The sequence below is a fragment of the Myxocyprinus asiaticus genome, chromosome 1 (genome assembly GCF_019703515.2).
Source record: "Myxocyprinus asiaticus isolate MX2 ecotype Aquarium Trade chromosome 1, UBuf_Myxa_2, whole genome shotgun sequence".
Classification (NCBI taxonomy): domain Eukaryota; kingdom Metazoa; phylum Chordata; class Actinopteri; order Cypriniformes; family Catostomidae; genus Myxocyprinus; species Myxocyprinus asiaticus.
The window spans coordinates 55,626,573-55,648,452 of NC_059344.1; the positions used below are offsets into that span (position 1 = coordinate 55,626,573).

Consider the following 21,880-nt stretch of genomic DNA (forward strand, 5'->3'; position numbering starts at 1 on the left):
TTACTTTTTGAGGGGTATTAGAGTGTGCATACTGCATAATCGTTAGATATGATTCCAGGAAGGTTGTTTGGATGTTGTTGACACACCGCGTGGCCTACTATGCTGCTCATTAGATTGTCATAAGCAGAGTACCATTTACCGAACTAAAAAGAAATGTTATACTAACGTATATGCTTGAATAGTAAGTAGGTCGTTATGAAAATGGAGGTACTTTAGCTGTAAAGACGCATAGCCGAATAATTGATGTTTGCCACCGGTAGGGTGTTAAACAGTTAAGTGAGTGACTGATAGAAGTTTGTGGAATAATGGAATAAAACTAAATCCCAGCTGTTTTAAGCATCGTATTGTCAGATTATACAAGTTATTGTTTTGTAAGAGTTAGCCAACTGTGTCGTCAAATCAATTACATGTGAAAAACGCACAGTTGGAATATAAAATTGTCATGAAAATCTTATAAAGACGAGAATCTTTTAAATACTTTTTGTTTGTCAGGAAACCGGAGTATTAAAAGGAAAAGTTCACCCAAAAATGAAAATTCTCACATCATTATTCACCCCATTGCCAACCCAGATGTATATGACTTTCTTCTACAGAACACAAAGCCATAAGAATCAATGGGGTTAATTCATGACTTCGGAAGACATCCAATTGATTTCGGTTGAGTACAGACCAAAATGTAACTCCTTATTCACTATAAATCTTGACATCACATCAGCAGTCTCCTCAGAGATCCTGATTTCAAGCTCGATTACCTAGCGGCATTTAGCGCTCTGTGTCAAACACTAGGAAGTTTAATCGATCTTGAAATTATGATCGTTCCTAGAGACTGGATTGGCAAGATGTACAGTGAAAAAGGAGTAACATTTTGCTCTGTTCTAACCCAAAACTGATTGAATCGCTTCAGAAGATATTGATTAAACCACTGGAGTCTTGTGGATTACTGTTATGCTGCCTTTGTGCTTTTTGGAGCTTGGACATTTGGTCACCCTTCACTTGCATTTTTATGGATAAACAGACTAGAGGTGGTGGAAAAGGCAGATAACCAATTAATCGGCCGATAGTTTTGATTTTTTATCGATTTATAGAATAAAACAATTCTTAGTCTTTCCTTACTATGACAGGCACAGACCAAGAGTCAAAAATGAATAAAATACTAAAAGCAGTTTAGTGTGCAACCAAAGTCCCAATAAAACCAGAAAAATTAAGATTTGGTACATAACGCTGGACATTTAATTACAAACAAGCCCGAAATACACTGGGGACTTGACAATATAAGTATATACAGTGTGTGTGTGTGTGTGTGTGTGTGTATATATATTTCACAAGATGAGGCTTATTGAGGAGGAATTACCACTTATCGGTAGAGATTTTTGCAGATAACCGATAGTTCCAGAAAGCAACTGTCAGCAACGATTAATCGGTAAAACTGATATATTGTCTACCTCTAAAACAGACATATCCATTTAAATGTCTTAATTTGTGTTCTGCAGAAGAAAAAAGGTCATAAGAGTTTAAGACAACATAAGGGTGTGTAAATGATGAGAGAATGATCCTTTTTGGGTGAACTATTCCTTTAAAGCAGTTTTTTGATGTTTAATTTAAGGTAAGATGGCAGTGTCAGTGTTTGAAAGCACCTGTCAAATCAGCTTTATTTGTTGTTAAAAACCTTTTGCCCTTTCTCTCATATTCCCTTCAGAAAGGACCGTGACAGAGATCGAGATGACCGGTCAAAGGACCGTGATCGTGACCGTGATAGAGACAGAGACCGTGATCGGGAAAGAGAGAGAGACAGAGAGATCAAGACCCCGAGTGTGGCCCTCAGCTCCAGCGTGTCTGGTGTCATTGGGCTGCCTCCCATGAAGCAGACAGCCATGCAACAGCAGATCAACCCCTTCACCAACCTGCCTCACACGCCACGATACTACGAGATTCTCAAGAAGAGGCTGCAGTTGCCTGTCTGGGAGTACAAAGAACGCTTTAATGACATCCTCACCCGTCATCAGAGCTTTGTGCTGGTTGGAGAGACAGGCTCTGGAAAGACCACACAGGTTTGTGGTGTGTCGACACTTACACATAGACCTTCATAAAAGCTAGTGTCACTTCGTTAATGAATGTTGTGCTGTGGCCTTGGTGTGTAATACACTGAGCTACCTATATGAAGGTCAATTGATAATGGAATTTTTAACTAGTGAGTAAATTTAATCAAATTTTGAAAATTTGACAAATGATTGGATTCACTCTCTAATTGCTCATGGATTACAACTAGCATGTGCAGTGTTATGAATTCACATTAGGGCTGGGAGATATATATAGAATAGTCACGATATAATGGCAATGATTTCGCTGACAATATGCAAGCAATATGGTGAGTATCGTAATGATTTTAATTTGCTTTTTATTTGCCCATTAAGCTTCATAAATAGCGTATCAGTAGACTAATCTCATGATCTTTTCATGGCTGCACAATTAATCAAAATTACATTAAAATGGCGATGGTCATATGTGATTATTAAACTGCAAAAATGTGCAATTGAAGAAAGATAAACATGGTCTGTGCGCTTGGTTTAAGCGCTGTTCTGTGCATACGTGGGCTCATGGGCTTGTGTTTTTAGCACTTTTAGAGCAGTTCACTGCATGCTGAAGCATTTGCACAATTTGAAACATTAGTAACCGCTATAAGGTATTGTATACATCTACAAATGTAGCACAGTATAACAGAAAAGGAGGAAATTACAGTTTCACCAGATGAGGAACATTGTAAACTACAAACTGTAATTTCAGTGTCATAATAAAAGCTCCAGGTGAAGATGTAGTAAATCGGACAGAAATGTATTACTTCAATATAGGGTTGCGCGGTTTACCGGTACTAACGAAGTAATACGATACTAAAAAAATGTAAATGGTATGATATCTTCTTTGGGTACCATACTACAGTATACTGTCATTAGCAAAATTATATGAGATGTTGCAGTTTTGAGATGAAGTCAATGACAGTTTGAAAATAAAATATAAAACCTCTGGATATGGCCAAGTGTGATCATTAAACAGCAGAAGGATGTAATTGAATTAAATAATATACAGTCACGTATGCTGCACGCTACAGAATGAACAAGAGGTGCCCCTCTGCTCTGTAATCTGCTTCACACACACGCACGTGCGCACACACTACTGGTGATTAATTTTCATGCAGTGAGTTTAGAGTAAAAATGACTGTTAACACTTAAATGAACTCCTCCGGTGCAGCTCAGGGATTTCAGCTCGAGATTTGCGACGGGAGTGTCCCAGCATTAATGGGAAGCTTGATATACAGTTGAAGTCAGAAGTTTACATACACTTAGGTTGCAGTCATTAAAACTCATTTTTTAACCACTCCAGAGATTTCGTATTAGAAAAATATAGTTTTGGCAAGTCGTTTAGGACATCTACTTTGTGCATGACATGAGTAATTTTTCCAACAATTGTTTACAGACAGATTGTTTCACTTTTTATTGACTATATCACAATTCCAGTGGGTCAGAAGTTTACATACACTAAGATAACTGTGCCTTTAAGCAGCTTGGAAAAATCCAGGAAATTATGTCAAGCCTTTAGACAATTAGCCAATTAGCTTCCGATAGGCTAATTGGAGTCAATTGGAGGTGTACCTGTGGATGTATTGTAAGGCCTACCTTCAAAAAAGAAATAGGCTAAGACCTCAGAAAAAAAATTGTGGACCTCCACAAGTCTGGTTCATTCTTGGGAGCAATTTCCAAATGCCTGAAGGTACCACATTCATCTGTACAAACAATAGTATGCAAGTATAAACACCATGGGACAATGCGGCCATCATACTGCTCAGGAAGGAGACACATTCTGTCTCCTAGAGATGAACGTAGTTTGGTGCGAAAAGTGCAAATCAATCCCAGAACAACAGCAAAGGACCTTGTGAAGATGCTGAAGGAAACAGGTAGACAAGTATCTATATCTACAGTAGAACGAGTCCTATATCGACATAACCTGAAAGGCTGCTCAGCAAGTAAGAAGCCACTGCTCCAAAACCACCATAAAAAAGCCAGACTACAGTTTGCAAGTGCACATGGGACAAAGATATTACTTTTTGAAGAAATGTCCTCTGGTCTGATGAAACAAAAATTGAACTGTTCGGTCATAATGACCATCGTTATGTTTGGAGGAAAAAAGGTGAGGCTTGCAAGCCGAAGAACACCATCCCAACCGTGAAGCATGGGGGTGGCAGCATCATGTTGTGGGGGTGCTTTGCTGCAGGAGGGACTGGTGCATTTCACAAAATAGATGGCATCATGAGGAAGGAAAATTATGTGGATATATTGAAGCAACATCTCAAGACATCAGCCAAGAATTTAAAGCCCGGTCGCATAAAGTAGTGATCCTAACTGACTAAGCCAGGGAGTGTTTTCTACAATTACAGGTGCATCTCAATAAATTAGAATGTCGTGGAAAAGTTAATTTATTTCAGTAATTCAACTCAAATTGTGAAACTCGTGTATTAAATAAATTCAATGCACACAGACTGAAGTATTTTAAGTCTTTGGTTCTTTTAATTGTGATGATTTTGGCTCACATTTAACAAAAACCCACCAATTCACTATCTCAAAAAATTAGAATACATCATAAGACCAATAAAAAAAAACATTTTTAGTGAATTGTTGGCCTTCTGGAAAGTATGTTCATTTACTGTATATGTACTCAATACTTGGTAGGGGCTCCTTTTGCTTTAATTACTGCCTCAATTCGGCGTGGCATGGAGGTGATCAGTTTGTGGCACTGCTGAGGTGGTATGGAAGCCCAGGTTTCTTTGACAGTGGCCTTCAGCTCATCTGCATTTTTTGGTCTCTTGTTCCTCATTTTCCTCTTGACAATACCCCATAGATTCTCTATGGGGTTCAGGTCTGGTGAGTTTGCTGGCCAGTCAAGCACACCAACACCATGGTCATTTAACCAACTTTTGGTGCTTTTGGCAGTGTGGGCAGGTGCCAAATCCTGCTGGAAAATGAAATCAGCATCTTTAAAAAGCTGGTCAGCAGAAGGAAGCATGAAGTGCTCCAAAATTTCTTGGTAAAAGGGTGCAGTGACTTTGGTTTTCAAAAAACACAATGGACCAACACCAGCAGATGACATTGCACCCCAAATCATCACAGACTGTGGAAACTTAACACTGGACTTCAAGCAACTTGGGCTATGAGCTTCTCCACCCTTCCTCCAGACTCTAGGACCTTGGTTTCCAAATGAAATACAAAACTTGCTCTCATCTGAAAAGAGGACTTTGGACCACTGGGCAACAGTCCAGTTCTTCTTCTCCTTAGCCCAGGTAAGACGCCTCTGACGTTGTCTGTGGTTCAGGAGTGGCTTAACAAGAGGAATACGACAACTGTAGCCAAATTCCTTGACATGCCTTGACCCCAGCCTCAGTCCATTCCTTGTGAAGTTCACCCAAATTCTTGAATCGATTTTGCTTGACAATCATAAGGCTGCGGTTCTCTCGGTTGGTTGTGCATCTTTTTCTTCAACACTTTTTCCTTCCACTCAACTTTCTGTTAACATGCTTGGATACAGCACTCTGTGAACAGCCAGCTTCTTTGGCAATGAATGTTTGTGGCTTACCCTCCTTGTGAAGGGTGTCAATGATTGTCTTCTGGACAACTGTCAGATCAGCAGTCTTCCCCATGATTTTGTAGCCTAGTGAACCAAACTGAGAGACCATTTTGAAGGCTCAGGAAACCTTTGCAGGTGTTTTGAGTTGATTAGCTGATTGGCATGTCACCATATTCTAATTTGTTGAGATAGTGAATTGGTGGGTTTTTGTTAAATGTGAGCCAAAATCATCACAATTAAAAGAACCAAAGACTTAAACTACTTCAGTCTGTGTGCATTGAATTTATTTAATACACGAGTTTCACAATTTGAGTTGAATTACTGAAATAAATGAACTTTTCCATGACATTCTAATTTATTGAGATGCACCTGTACATGTCAGGAAAAACTGAGTTTAAATGTATTTGGCTAAGGTGTATGTAAACTTCTGACTTCAACTGTAGATGCATTATTAGTTGGCTGATGAAGGCTTTTTTTGTCAATTAATTGATAGTCTATGTATTCCATTTCAAAAGTGTAGTCCATCAATAAACAAAGGTGATGCAGGCAGAGATCAAGGAGATGCATCGCATTTCAACCGGCAGGTCATTTCAGTGAGGTTCGGTCAGGTCTATTTTAAGTCCAAGATTCAGACAGTGGCATATGAAGTATCCGGTGTCTTACAGTTGGAGTTGGCATTAGTTCATCCTCTGAAGTCTGTCGTAAAAGACTGAAGTGATGTCTGGCTAGCACAGGCTGTAGTTTGTCGTCATTACTCAGTGACACGTAGCAGTGGAGTCCAACACCAAGCAGGAACGGAGCTGGATCTGGCTGCTTCTGGTAACCTGAAACCTGAGGTTGAGACATGAAAACAAATAAAATAATATTAGCTTAGATGCCATTCAATTTGTTATAGATTCTGAGAAATGTTTCTGTTTCCAGCAGACCTAACTAAAGCAGCCTAATTGTCAGTTGATGGATAAATTAGGTGTATGCCTGGCTAAATAGATGAGTCTTTCTTCTAGACTTGAACTGAGTGAGTGTGTCTGCATCCCGAACAGTGTTAGGGAGACTATTCCACAGTTTTGGAGCCAAATAGAAAAGGATCTACCTTCTTTTGTGGATTTTGATATTCTAGGAACTATTAACAGGCCAGAATTCTGTGATCGTTATGAACGTGATGGAATACAGTGTGGTAGAAGGTCACTTAAGTACTGTGGAGCTAGACCATTCAAAGCTTTGTACGTAGTTAACAATTTTAAAATGAATATGAAATTTAACAGGTAGCCAATGTAACGACAATAAAATGGGGCTAATATGATCATATTTCTTGGTTCTTGTCAGCACTCTGGCAGCTGCATTTTGAACCAATTAAAGTTTATTTATTGAACTTGCAGGACATCCTCCCAGTAATGCATTACAATAATCTAGTCTTGAGGTCATGAACGCATTAATTAGTTTTTCGGCATCAGTAACAGAGAGCATGTGTCTTAACTTAGCAATATTTCTGAGGTGGAAGAATGCTGTTCCACAAACATTGGAAATTTGATTTTCAAAGGACAGATTGGTATCAAATATAACACCCAAGTTCTTCGCTGTAGAAAACAACGTAACAGTACTTCCATCGAGAGTCAAATTATATTTTAGCGGCTTATTTTTAGAGGTTTTCTTGTCCAATAATTTGTACCTCTGTTTTGTCGGAATTGAGTAGATGGAAATGTCTGGCTATCCAAACTTTGATTTCATTGATACACTGCTAATTTGTAGAATTGTGAAATTTTGTCGAGTTTAGGAGAAATATAAAGTTGGGTATCGTCGGCATAACAGTGGAAACTTATTCCACGATTCCTGATAATATCTCCCATGGGAAGCATATATAAGGAGAAAAGCAGAGGCCCTAAAACTGATTGCTGTGGCACTCCATACTTAAATTTTGTTTGATTTGACCATTATTCATTTACACATTCAAAGTGGTAGCAGTCTGAAAAATAGGACCTGAACCATGCTAATGCAAATCCACTAATGCCAACATAATTCTCCAGCCTATTCAAGAGAATGTCGTGTTGTTGACTATGGTGTTGAAGGCAGCACTAAGAACTAAAAGCACTAGAAGAGAAATGCAGCTGTGATCAGATGACAAAAAGAGTAAGCAATTTGTAACTCTGATAAGTGGAGTCTCTGTACTGTGATGGGGCCTAAATCCTGATTTAAATTGTTCATATATACCATTTCTCTGTAGAAATGAACATAGTTGGGAGGACACTAACTTTTCTAGTATTTTCAACATAAATGGGAGATTTGAAATAGGTCTATAATTAGCCAATTCGCCATGATCAAGCTGTGGCTTCTTAATAAAAGGTTTAATAACTGCCATTTTAAAGTTTCTTGGGACATGTCCTAAGGATAGCGAGGAGTTAATAATATTAAGTAGGTCTGAAATTACAGGGAATATTTATTTTAAGAGCTTAGTTGGTATTGTGTCAAACATGTTGTGGCTTTTGATTTTTTTATAAGTTTTGTTAGCTCTTTATGATCTATGACAGCAAAGGATTGAAGTCGCCCGTGAGAAAAAGTATGAGACACTGTTTTCTGAGGTGCTGTGACAGTTGATTGCATAATTTCAATTTTATTTCTGATGATTTCTATTTTATCAGTAAAGAAATTCATGAAGTCATTACTATTGTGTTCTGACGGAATATCTGGTTCAGTCGAGACTTTATTCCTAACTAATTTAGCACAGTAATTGCTAAAATATGCTGACCTGGCAGCTTTTAGTGCCTGTCTGTAGCTACAGACACTATCCTTCCATGCAGCGTGAAATACCTCTAATTTTGTATTCTTTCACTTGTGCTCCATTTTCCGAGCTACTCTCTTGAGAGCATGAGTGTGATCATTGTACCATGGTGTGGGGCTTTTTTCTTTAATTTTCTTTAATCGAAGGGGGGCGCAACACTATTAAAAGTGCTAGAGAAGATTGTATTTATATTTTCTGTTATTACATCAAGTTCCTTTAGACTTTTTGGCTTACTGAGTATGTGAGACAATTCTGGAAGATTATTAGTGAAGCTATCTTTAGTGGTCGAAAGAATAGTTCTACCTGAACGATAGTGTGGTGTAGCTTGAGTGACATTAGCTCAAACAAGAGACGAGATAATGATCTGAGATGTCATCGCTCTGGGGTAGAGTTTCTATAGTATCAACATCAACACCATATGACAGAATTAAATCTAGCATATGATTATGGCGATGAGTTGGTCCTGTCACATTTTGTCTAACTGCAAGAGAGATGAGAATATCGATAAATGCTAATCCCAATATGTCATTTTCATTATCTATGTGAATGTTGAAGTCATCAACAATTAAAGCTCTATCTACAGTAACTACTAGATCTGATAGAAAATTCAGAATATGGCCCGGATGATCTATACTCCGTAGCAAGGGCAAAAGACGACAGATTTTTTATTTATATCTGACTGTCACATTAAGCATTATTAGTTCAAAAGACTTAAACTTATATCCTGTCCTCTGAGTAACACCAAAAACCTCACTGTAAATTGTAGCAACACCACCTCCTCGACCCTTCAGACAAGGCTCATGTTTATAACAATAACTGGGGGAGTAGATTAATTTAAACTAATATATTCATCCGGTTTAAGTCCGATTTCAGTCAAACAGAGCGCATCCAAACTATGATCTGTAATAATTTAATTTACAATTAGTGCTTTGGTTGAAAGAGATCTAATGTTTAGTAGCCCTACCTTTTATATGATGTTTATCTTCAATAAACTTTTTATTTTTATTTTTTTTTATTTTTTTTTTTCCCAAGTTTGACCTTAATCTAATTTGTTCTAATGATTTCGTGAGGGGTTTGTGTTTGGTAGTTCGGGGAACAGACAGTCTCTATATGATGACAGTCAGGTGATGTGTTGTAGTTTATGTGACCTGTGTGACGTCTCAAGACAGTTAGCAGACGTTTGGATTAATCAGTTTGTCTGCTTTCAGACCTGGGCCCCAGTTAGTCAAATACTATCACTATTAAGACTATGAGCCAAATTACTAGAGAGGAGAGCGGAAACTTCCGGGAGGGATGAAGTCCATCTTTCTTTAGCAGGTCAGGTCTACCCCAAAAACACTTCCAATTGTCTATAAATCCTATGCTGTTCTCCGGACACCACTCAGACATCCAGCCGTTCAGTGACACCAATCTGCTATAAACCTTGTCACCACAATGAGCAGAGAGACCCCGAAATGCATTTAACAATTGTGGCTGGAGTCTCTATTTCCACATTCCTTATAATGGAATCACCTATTACTAAGGCTATTTCAACATGATCCTCAGTGTGTAGAATCAATTGGAAACCCTAACAGGAATGGGAGAGTGGTGTCACTTTGCTAAGTGAGTACGCTGCAGAGATGTCACCCAAATGCCCTGCTGCGGGGGCTCTACAGATGGAACCAAAGTGTGTGTGTTGCTCACTGTACTACCCGCATCCGAAACAGTATCTGCCGGCTTCACTTTCTCACTGACCTCCACTAGCGTTCGGATGCATGTTTCTAACTCATTAACCTTCTCCGTCAACCTGACTAATTCCTTACATTTATCACATATAAATCCCTCACTGCTGACGGAAGAAGCTATAGTAAACATGTGGCATGCAATGCAGGAAGAAATAACATGAGCGGATGCCATGATTTACCGCAATTGTTTGTTGTTGTTATGGTTGTTCTTGAGCAGCGAGGGTTTGAGATCAACGTAGTTCCTGATCAGCAGATGTTTGAGATTGATGCAATAATCCATGTAGAACACAGAAGAGAAAACAATGCATGCAGTCGAGACACGAGATGTAGACAAGTGGGGAAAAAAACAGAGAAACGGGCGCGCACGGTAAAATACATGCAGTTGAAAGAGTAGAAAAGTGTAAAAAAAAATGAAGCACGGGGAAAAATGGCAAAGGATAAAACGATGAATGTATAAGAATAAGCAATGCTAAGCTGCCAAGCAAGCTACAAACACAGACTTGTGCATTGTGCCGGCAGCAACCGGAACAGGATGTGACCAAAATGTTGGTATCGGAGCAACCCTACCAAATCTAATCCTCAAAATAAAAATTATAATTGCAATAATAAAATTGACTGGATCCCACTGCAATTTAGTTACATGCAAAATTCAGCTGGGTTCCAAAAAAAATAAGTGGATTAGTTTTAGCACACCTTGTTCAATCACACACACAATTTGTTTTTTTACATATGTTCCATACAAAGGGAAATAATGGTTTTTATTGAGCTATTATGTATTGTTGTATATTAAATGTAAATCTAAACCTAAAAGTGCATATCAATGAAAATGTAATTTTCCCTTGTATTCATTAAGTGGAAAACTTTTAAATAGATTTTTATTCAGTGTCTTGAAAATATTGAATCTACTTGGCTATAATCACTGTTTGGATGAAATGATGGTTCCTCTGATTTAAAAAAAAAAAAAAAAAAAAAAAAAAAACCTTTTGAGCCATTTAAGAGAAAAATACATAATTATTGAAGTTTTTATCGTCAATGGGCTGAAAAATATGTACATAATTTTTGTAGCCATATCGCCCATTCCTAATTCACATGGTTTTGAAAAGCCATGTTGAGCCCCTTCTTTGTTGTTCTGACAGCCAAACGTTGCATGCCTTTGTCAGGGGGAAATCAGAAGAACTTCTCATTACATGAATGTTTCAGTTGGGATGTGTCTTGAGGTTTTGGTAAATATAGTAACAGTTTTAGAAGACCTGAGTAGCCTGGCCTCTCCTTTAGAGCATACAAGTAAATTGACATAAATTAATCGGTTGTGTGTCAACTCTTGTTTCCATTCAGATCCCACAGTGGTGTGTAGACATGGTGAGGTCTCTCCCAGGCCCTAAACGTGGTGTAGCCTGTACACAGCCACGCAGGGTTGCCGCCATGAGTGTGGCACAGAGAGTGGCAGATGAAATGGACGTCATGCTGGGGCAGGAAGTTGGATACTCCATCAGATTTGAGGATTGTAGTTCTGCAAAGACCATACTGAAGTAAGTTATTGTTCAATTAGTTATACAGAACACCTGGTTTACGAAGTTAGTGAAAGCAAAAAAGTGTTGGTAATTTTTGAATGAATGACATTTGGCCATTTCTGATAACCCTTGAAGTGAAGATGACCAAATAACATGTCTGTTGTTCACAGATACATGACAGATGGTATGTTGCTCCGTGAGGCTATGAACGACCCCTTGCTGGAGCGTTATGGTGTCATAATTCTTGACGAGGCTCACGAGCGTACACTAGCCACAGACATTTTGATGGGCGTCCTTAAAGAAGTGGTCCGTCAGAGGAGTGACCTAAAGGTATGTGATGGAGGAAATTCACAGGCTTACACCTGTTCAACCTTGTTGTATACACTCCTTATTTTGCCTCTTTTAAGCATCCTTGGTAATTAGCTTTGTTTTACCCTAAGTAGAGGTAAGTTGCCCTAAGTAGATAATATAAGATGTATATGGTAAATTTAAATATAAATATATAAATATGGTAAACAATATATGTAATAAATATATAATTCAGACATCCTTTGCTGTTTGAATTTTCCATGTGGTGATTTGATTCACACATGCAGCAAGATCTGATCTGTGTCAGATTACAGTGTAAAACTCTAAATTTGTGTTACAGTGTAAATGCAGTCACCAAAATACAAACGCTTTAATTCTTGGGTTACATAAACATTTGTTAAATTTTTTTTTTAAACGGGTCTTTCCTTTTAAGGCCACGTCCACACTAATACGTCTTCGTTTGAAAACGCAACTTTTTCTCTGTTTTGGCCTTCCGTCCACTCTGAGACTGTTTTTTTCAGCGAAAACTGAGCTATTTGAAAATACCATCTTTGCGTTGTAGTGTGGACTGGGAAAACGGAGATATCTGAAAACGATGATGTATTTGTTGTCATGTGATGCAGTCATGTGATCCATTCAACCAAAACAATCAAGATGGAGCCCCGTGTTATAGCGGCAAAAATTTAAAATGTAGTCGCCATTGGCGACAGTCGGGTTGTGTGCATTCATATGCGGTTTTGTCAGATATCATCTTATGAGTTATTGAATATATTTTTAGAACACACACAACCACTGTGTCTCGCACCGCTTTTCACCTGTTCTGTTGTGATGACGAACTCGCTGCATCGCACTCAACAACAAACCCAGCGCGAGAGTCGTGAACAAATAACTCTTTTGAACTGGGTCTTTTTTATGAATCACCTGAAAAGAACTGAGGGTTTGAACTCAGGAGCTCAGGTTAGCTTTGAATCAGATTCACTTTCTCATTGAATCAGCCATCAGTGAGCTCACAACTGGGAGCGCAGACATTTCAAAATAAGAGTCCCGTGTGTATTTCGGGCTTCTTTAAAATTAAAAGTCCCGTACTCTGTACCACTTTTCTTCTTCTGGTAATTATTGATTGGGATTGGAGTAGCACAATAAAATGCATCTGGGATTTCATTCAATTTGCACTCTTGTAGTCTCTTTGGCTGGGCCATCCAGTAACAGTAAAGAAAGACTAAGGCAATATTTAAACAATTTAAATATATATATATACACGCAAGCTTTTGACACTTAGGACAATAGACCTTTTTCACAGACTGTGATTGACCTTATTTAGCAGCATAAATCTAGCAAACTTTTTTTTATATGATCATTTTTTTTAATATTTAGTGTAAGTTTATAACATTATGCTTTAATTTATAACATTTAGTTTTAAAAAACGAATTACCACAGCTGCGAAGGGGGTTTCGATTACAGCTGCTGAGACAGTGACAGAAAATTTGGCATTTTCTCCCATCTGTCTTAATCCACTGCTCTCTCTTTTTTTTTTTTTTTTAAAGTCATTCAAATGTAATAATGAATTTTTTATTTTGCTCTTGGAGCAAATGGGTAAGTGAAAATAAGATTTGCTGTGGTCTCCCATTCACTGCTGTCGAAGTTTACCCTGCATACCAAAACCCGGAGTGTGAAAAAGGTCTATTGAGGGACTTGTACACAACTATTACACAAGGTGCAAACATTCACTGATGCTCAAGAAGACAACACACTATATGCGTTCTATACTTTATGTAAATATCTGTAATGTAGATTCTGAAGAGCAGTACTAAATCATTTTTTTATCTCTTCTATTTATATAAATTATGAAAGGGGTGTGAACATTTGAGACAAAAGGGGAATGCAAACTTGTTTTCTCAACTATATATACTGTTTATTAAACCTCCGATTAATGGGTTATCAGCTGTCTTCGGCTTTATATCTTGTTTCTGAACAGCAATCTAAATTGAGCAATTCTGTGATTTGGCGATTAAAAACAGCCATTTGGCTCCGTAATGTTTCAATTTATTCATTTTTTTAGTCTGAAGCCCTGCTATACATTTATGTATTTTTATTTTATGTACATCCATGAAGTTTACTGATTTGGTATACTTCAGTGTTATGTTAACAAACATTTTGTTTGGCTGATCATGTCTGTGATGAGCAGCACAAGTATAAGTGGACACGTGCACACCACCATCTCTGTTTTTGACAGATACAGCACGTTTCTCTGAAGGCACAGGCAACAAGCCATCTCGTGCTTCCAAACCAGGGGTAAGATATATTTACTGTTGCCGTGTATGGCACAAAACGATTTTTGAGCTGTATTTGTCGCTTTATATACTCAACAGAATTCATTAATACAGAACATGACTTTAAAATGTTGTGAAATGGCAACAATGTTTGGCAATTTGTAACGAACGAACATGCTTTATGATGTCTATTTCAGTATCTCTTATGTTCTTTACTGTCAGTCACATATAGTGCGGAACGGGCAAATAAACAGTGCAGCAACTCGTCTGGCTTCTCATTTCTTGAACTGTCTCTATCCTTGCATCCTTTCCTTCGTGTCCTGTCAGGATATGAGGAAAACATGGAAGGAAAGGAAACAATGGTAGAGGAATCCAAGTAAAATGTATTTGTTAAATGAAATGTCCTGCTCATTCAAGCATCATTTCAGAGCGTCGCCTCCGCTGCATTTCCTCGGAGCACTTGCTGTTGTGTTGTTCAAATTTCATTAATTGACATATTAAAAATAAATCCTAATAATTCAAGACGCACTGTCGAAGAATGTGACAATTAATTACAGTTTGTTAAAACTGCAGTGAAAAATGAATTAGAACTATTGTGTCAGATGTGAAGGGGGAGATTTCCACGCACAATCCACCTGTGCATCCTCGCTCAGGCCTCATAAAGCTTCCTTTGTCTTCGTTTCAGTTGTTTTTCATATAAACATGCGCTAGATGAATGTCTTTTTGACGCGTTTTGCTGTGTTTTAGACTCCGTAAAAGGACTTGAGCTGTTGAAGACGCATCTCGAGACACCTGCATTCTGCCTTTCATTGCGCTGCATCTTGCTTTTTTTAGTGCAAGAACGTGTTTGGTCTGAACAAGGGCCACTGAAGGTGACAGTGACCCTGAAATTGAAAATGTGGGGGCAAACAAAATAAAAATAAAATAAAAATAAGTGCCACTTATGATTTCTATTTCTTATTTGTAACATTGGATACATTTATTTTTCTGTTATAGACCCAGTATATAGGCTACGCTTCACTAGGGATGTGCACGAGTAGTTGAATACTCGAGTATTCGTTCTGCAGTAATTATTCGAAAAATAACAATACTCGAATTTCGCAAAAGTTTGCTTTACTGGCCATACATACAGTGAAATCCTGAACACCCACACTAAAACTCGCAGTTATAACTTAATGCATTGGGTGGTGCTGTGACACAAGATGATCGCATTTGATGAGAGAATGGTGTCGTCTGCCTCCAGGTGCAGCGAAGTTTGGAATTACTTTGATCAAAGTGATCAACATGTCGTGTGCAAACTTTGTCAGGTGAAACTGAGCTATCATAATAGCACCACCACAATGAGAAATCAAGTTTAAACACCGAACTTGACCAATCGAATGAGGAAAGACGGCTGTCCATCACTGTATTCACCACTGCAGGTGGGCGCAGATGTTATCAAAAATTATCAAGAGAGATGTGTTTACTTCAAGTTTTGTCGAGGGAGATGGGTTTAAGCAAGTCAAACAGTTTCTTGAGCCAGACTACGACATTCCCTCACGGAAAACCATAACTGCTAGAATAGAGCATCAATATAAAAGCATGGTTTCCAATCTCAAAACTACTATATGCTTTATGGGCGGTACACTTCGTGGCCATTTCTGAAAGTTGGACAGCATTAACTACAGAGCCCTATGTCACTATATCGTGTCATTTTATCGGTGATGGGAAGGTGAACAGTTATGAAAGAGCTTCAACCAAATTGGTCGCTTAGCAAACCGTTATCTGTGTGTCCCTGCAACGTCTGTGCCAGCAGAGCACGTTTTCTCTTCATCCGGCCTTATTGTTACCAGAGTCAGACTAAGGAGCTGACTTTCACCCGAGCATGTGGATATGCTTGTTTTTCTCAACAAGAACCTGACATGTGAAACGATATAAACTTGATAACCATTATATGCCAAGTGTTTATATATGTTCTGTACGTTATTGTGGCAGTCTACTTTATTAGCGGTTTCTTTTTCTCCTTAAATATTTTGTTCTATATTTTTTGTTTACACAAATTGCTTATTTAAATGTTTAAAAAAAACAAAAAACAAAAAAAAAACAGGATATAATATAAGCTTGTTTTGGATATAAATATAAGCTTGTTTTGAAATGGTGACGCAACCATAATGATGATAAAAATAATAATTTGACATCTCTTTCTCATTAATTAACTTAATTTAAATAAACAAATAATCGTGTACTAATTTCTTATGAGCTCAAATTTTAATAACTAAATTATTGAAAAATGCCCATCTCCACGTATCACAAGAAATTATTTGGTCATTTCAATTTGTGGGTAACCACTTATCTGATTACTCAGTTTTAACATGTATTTTAAGGAGTTGCTTAATTTGCTTTATTTGACACAACACTGTGACGTCATATTGTCATAATTTGTATGGTTAGAAAAAAATATGTCCTAACAATTCCCTCAATGTTAAAAAATGCCCCTAAAACAAGCAAATGTTATAATAATAGAAAAGTTAATTTCTAACACTAGTCTAAATAGCTTCTTTTAGAAATGCTTTAGCCAATTTTTACATAAATGCTTGCTATACACAATCAAGAAAATAATAAATAATGCATCTCCCAAAGTCACCAGAATTTAATGCTTTGGTGCTACTTAAAATATGTTTTTAAATATATAACAACAAAGAATAACATATGTTGATAGATGCATGTCACAAAAATGACATTTGCATGCTTTACGTGCTACTTTTCACACTTTAACAAGCCATACATTCTTCTTCTGACTATTGCTGATAGACTACCAGCACCTCTGCCTGACCGGTGTGTAGCCATTCGTTTTAAGACAAACTTGGCCTTTCCACTCAGAAACGCACAACCAGTCACTTTAGTTGTGGCAGTGCGACTGCTGCTGGGTCAGCCCATTTGAAAGCCATCAGCCCAAGGAGAGCTGAAGCGCAGCGAGTTTTAATGGCTGGAATGTGCTGAACCCAATTCTCATAAAGCAGATGGTAATGACTACTTGTTGTCAGGAACAAATCAAAGGTTATACATGTGGTCTGAGACTGTTAAATAAGATCTAAGTCACTCAAAGTGTTCCCTATTCTCTGTGTCCCTATCCAGCTTTAAAGTTTAATTTGCTGCAAGAGCAATTATAACGTCTCATGGTGTGGAAAGGTGCCGGGTGGACCTCAGAATGGCTCGATGGTTTATTCCCTCCATTAGAATCATAATGTGTCCAGAAAGAACACGACGTGCTCACTCTCTCTGTAGCTGTGACCTGGGCAAAACACAGCCACTCTAACTAAGTGCTATGTGGAATGATGCCCCATTAAAAGTCAGTTCAGAGTCAGTATGCCCAATCTATTCTCTCTTCCCCAGGTCATTGTTATGAGCGCCACCCTGGACGCTGGGAAGTTTCAGGTTTATTTCGACAGCTGCCCCTTGCTTACCATTCCTGGCCGGACGCATCCCGTGGAGATCTTCTACACGCCCGAGCCAGAGAGGGACTACCTGGAGGCGGCAATCCGCACAGTCATCCAGATCCATATGTGTGAGGAAGATGAGGGAGATGTACTGCTCTTCCTCACCGGACAGGAGGTAAGGCAGTAACACTCAGATACTGGTGGATTTATGTGAACCAAGTCCAGACAGCATTTTTTTGTAATGGTGATGTGTGTAGTTAAAATGCTTGTTTCATCTTAATATATAGTGACAGCTGTAAGCCATATGTAGGTTGATTTTAAAAACTGTGGTGCTCTGTTTGTTTAAAGAGCTCGAAACAGCAACATTGGCTCAACAAATAAGGTGAATTTAGGTTGTGACTAACTTGTTTTGCCAACCTGTGGTAGATGAGAATGTTCATGAAACTTGCTTGAAAATGTAGCAATTTTGTTCCTGCTAATGTTGCAGAAATTAGACAATTCAACTTAAGGCCAGGCCCACACTAATACGTTTTTGTTGAAAAAGCATTAATTTCGCCGTGTTTTGGCCCTCTGTTCACAATGAGACTGCGTTTTTGTCCAGCGAAAATGTAGCTTTTTGAAAACACTCTCCAAGTAGATAAATTTGAATATGCAGTAGTTGTCACGGTACCATCATTTCAGTAGCCTGTACCGATACCAGTGAAAGTTCACGGTTCTCAATACCAATTTCTGTACCACAGCGAAAATATGATAATGTGCTATTGAACACACCAGTTTAGTTCTTTTTAATAATTAGTTTAATTATTATTATTATTTTCCAGAACTTAATTTTAATTTCATTATCAAAATTGTCTAATCAATTAATTCATATCATTAACAAGTAAAAATATAATTTAACATATTGCATTTTTTTTTCTCAAAACTGTTATTCAACAGCAGTCTTGCTTGTGATATATTGCTTAATTATTATTATTATTACAGTGAATATTACATTTTACTATACAGCTCTAGTATATTTGTCACAATTTCTTCAATTTCAAGCATCTAGCTTTTATTTTGAATCACGCTTTTATTATGATGGGTTTTTTGCCGGAAGCTTCAGTTTTCCAGGTAAACAGTTCACAACATGGCCCAGTGTGATCACTGATGACTTAAGTCATGTCTAAAAATCTTATCTCTTTACACTGACCTTTGAGTCTGACAAATGAAATGTAGGACAGTTTTGAAGTGTTTGTATTTTAGACTACTGGTGTTTGTGTATGTGGTAATTTTGAAATGTTATGTTTTAAATGTTGTTACTGTGAAGCACTTTGGTCAACTCTGTTGTTTTAAATTCGATTTAAATAAAGTTGAGTTAAGATTAAAGCGCAAATGCTGTGATTACTTAAATATATAGTCTACATGTAATATGCACTTTACAGAGGATTTGTGCTCTGCTTTGTCATCACATACAACGTGAATTACTGTCTGTTTCCAGTGGGTGAGCGGTCGTATTTATACATTAATTTAAAGTACAAAGCCCATCCACACTAGGGTTGCAGCTTTTAGCGGTTAAATAAATCACACTAGGACATGTCATTTGGATTAATTGTCCATTTCAGTGTAAAAGGAGTAACAGAGCACACGTTCAAAATAAGCCAGTGAGCATTTTACAGCTGTCAGTCATACTGCACGCTGGTACCGAATAGAGTCGGTGCTCGGTACTGCAGAAACAGTGGTATCATTACATCTTTATTATTTTAGTATCGACTTGGTACAAAAGTAACGGTACTTTTGACGTCATTGCTTGTAAGTTATTTTACTGCCGAACAGGCTTTTTCAAGTGCAGGATAAATGCTCAGGTGTGTCAGGTCCCGCCTTTCACCAGACCATGTTGACATGTTAATTTTGCTCATCAAAAATATATGCTCTAAGTAGTTAAGAGAGGCTAGGTATGACATTTATTATAATAATAATAATAATAATAATTTTTACCCTGTTGATCAACATGGCTATTTTCAACGATGTGCTGACTGCCTAACTTGTTAAACTCTCTTGTACACGTCACAACAGGCTTTTAGGTGTGGATTTGGCTGTTGGAATAGATTAAGTATTTTACATTGGTCGCAGAAACGCACATTGTTTTTAGAATTAGGGTTTCTTACTTTTTTAGACTATTCAAATATTCAGCTCCAAAATTTAAGTTTAAACCTCAGTGAAATAAGTCATTCCACTCATCCCTAGCCTTAACCTTCATTGAAATTTTACTTTGAGACAGAGTTGACTAGTTTGTTTTTATTATGTCATCAATAACGGAGATAAGACAATAAAGACGCATTATGACCAATATTAAATTATTTTAATAAAAACATACTAATAAAAAATGAATAAAGTAAAAAATGTGGAAGTAATACAAATGTATTGTTTTTGCATGCTTTGGTAGTGTGCAGGGTTTTCTTTCCTCTATATCAGTGGTTCCCAACCCTGTTCCTGGAGGCCCACAACACTACACATTTTGGATCTCTCTAATCAAACACACCTGATTCAGCTTATCAGCTCGTTTGTGGAGACTTCAAGACCTGAATTGGGTGTGTCAGAAAAGGGTGATATACAAAATGTGCAGTGTTGGGGGGCCTCCAGAAACAGGGTTAGGTTTTTTTTTTTTTATTATTATATTTTATTTGCCATTTCAGTCAGAGTAAAACTGACTACAATAAATTAATATTTACAGAATTGACTTCAGTTAAAGGATGTTTTTGTCAAAAGACAACTATGTCTAACTAAAAATTAACCCTGGTTGGAGAACATAAATAGTAATATTGTATCAGAAACAAATGGTCAGAGAAAAAAGAAAAATTGTGTGTATTTTGTTTTGACTCTATGACTTTACATTCAAAATTCTCATTATGAGCAACATTTGTCATTTGTGACATTTTTCAACCCGCCTCGCACACCTACGCACAGTTAAATAGTGCAGAAGAGATCAATGCTTAGATTGATAATGGCCTTGGACACAGCTGGCTGTGGCGTGAAGGCAAAAGCCTCTGAGAAATGGCAGAGTGTGACCCAGATTCAGCCCTGAAATTAAGCCATTTATTATTTTACGTCTCTTGCAACCAGTGCTCACCTGAGTGCAGTGGAGGGTTCAGGACCCACCAAAATGATAAATACAGTCACAGATGGAGAATCACCAGCCTTCCATGCATGCTCGTGGTGTTCCTTTTCTCCTTTTTGCAAAGATCAGAGACAAATTAACTTTTGAAAGCTTGCCTAAATATCTTTTGATGCTTTGGATAGTTATAGGCATTGTGGTAATATTTAGGGTCAGTGTCATTTCCATTATAAAATTGGGTAATCTCATAAGCAACCAGGAAAATAGGTTATTCAATAACCATGAAAATAGCCATCGAAGCTGGCATGGTGTTAAGAAACAAACAAAACAAAAAATTAAAATTAGTATAAATATTGGAAATAGTACAAATGATGCAATTAAACAATAAACATGTAACAAAAAATAATATATAAAATATATTATCATATTTATTGATTGAAAACATTGATTTGTTCATTTTTACAAAGCCAAAATAATAAACTAATAAAATATTAGTTAAATTAATATTTTTAAGTCTTAGGGGTTTGGTGGGCTGCACGATTAACCGAAACAAAAATCGAAATCACAATATGACCTTGTGGGATTATTAAACCGCAAAGGGCTGCGATTTAATTAAATAAAAAGTCTGCTTACTTCAGAGTTTATATGTGCTGATCTGTCCTGTCTTTGTTGTATCCGAGCATTATAACAGTGTTTTCAGAGCGGTTCTGAGCTCCACAGCAACAGTCTCATGTTTAGAGGAACAAATGTGCTCTTGAGTTCGGTTCCATTTGCTTATGTGCGCTAGGTGTGTTATTTTTAGGCAAAGCAGGAACCGGCGCATCCCGGGTGAAGCCGTTTTTATTATCCTCTGCAATAGAAGGATCTCAGTCTCCGCCGGGCACAGGTATCATAAAAATTAACGCGGGATAAAAGATATGGTATAACTCAGACATCTTTATTAAATGACTTCTGAGCAAACTGCATTAACAGTAGCACCTTTTGAGTTCAGAAACATGAGCTTTTCCTCCGTTCTCCTTTCATTTGTTTACCTCCCAAGAGAGTGTGTTCCACTCATTCAACCTCTAGTGGGAACAAGTGAAAGCGGAACTAATATGATCTCATCCAACAAAATGAAACGGCTAGGAACGTAGATAAAATAAATTAAAAATCAATATTCAATTTGATACTTTTAAA

General features: G+C 37.5%; 2 protein-coding genes across 2 annotated transcripts in view; one reads left to right on the forward strand and one right to left on the reverse strand.

Moving 5' to 3' along the window:
- Window positions 1-21,880, reverse strand: part of LOC127434310 (extracellular superoxide dismutase [Cu-Zn]-like) — a 794,804-nt gene that overhangs the window by 44,279 nt on the left and 728,645 nt on the right. The gene's annotated exons all lie outside the window — the stretch shown is intronic.
- The window catches only part of LOC127452251 (ATP-dependent RNA helicase DHX15), a 54,682-nt gene that overhangs the window by 511 nt on the left and 32,291 nt on the right, over window positions 1-21,880 (forward strand). The window contains exons 2-5 of the mRNA XM_051717957.1: window positions 1,697-2,048; window positions 11,443-11,636; window positions 11,789-11,948; window positions 17,570-17,788. Coding sequence (XP_051573917.1) covers window positions 1,697-2,048; window positions 11,443-11,636; window positions 11,789-11,948; window positions 17,570-17,788 — 925 coding nt within the window. The remainder of the gene's footprint in view (window positions 1-1,696; window positions 2,049-11,442; window positions 11,637-11,788; window positions 11,949-17,569; window positions 17,789-21,880) is intronic.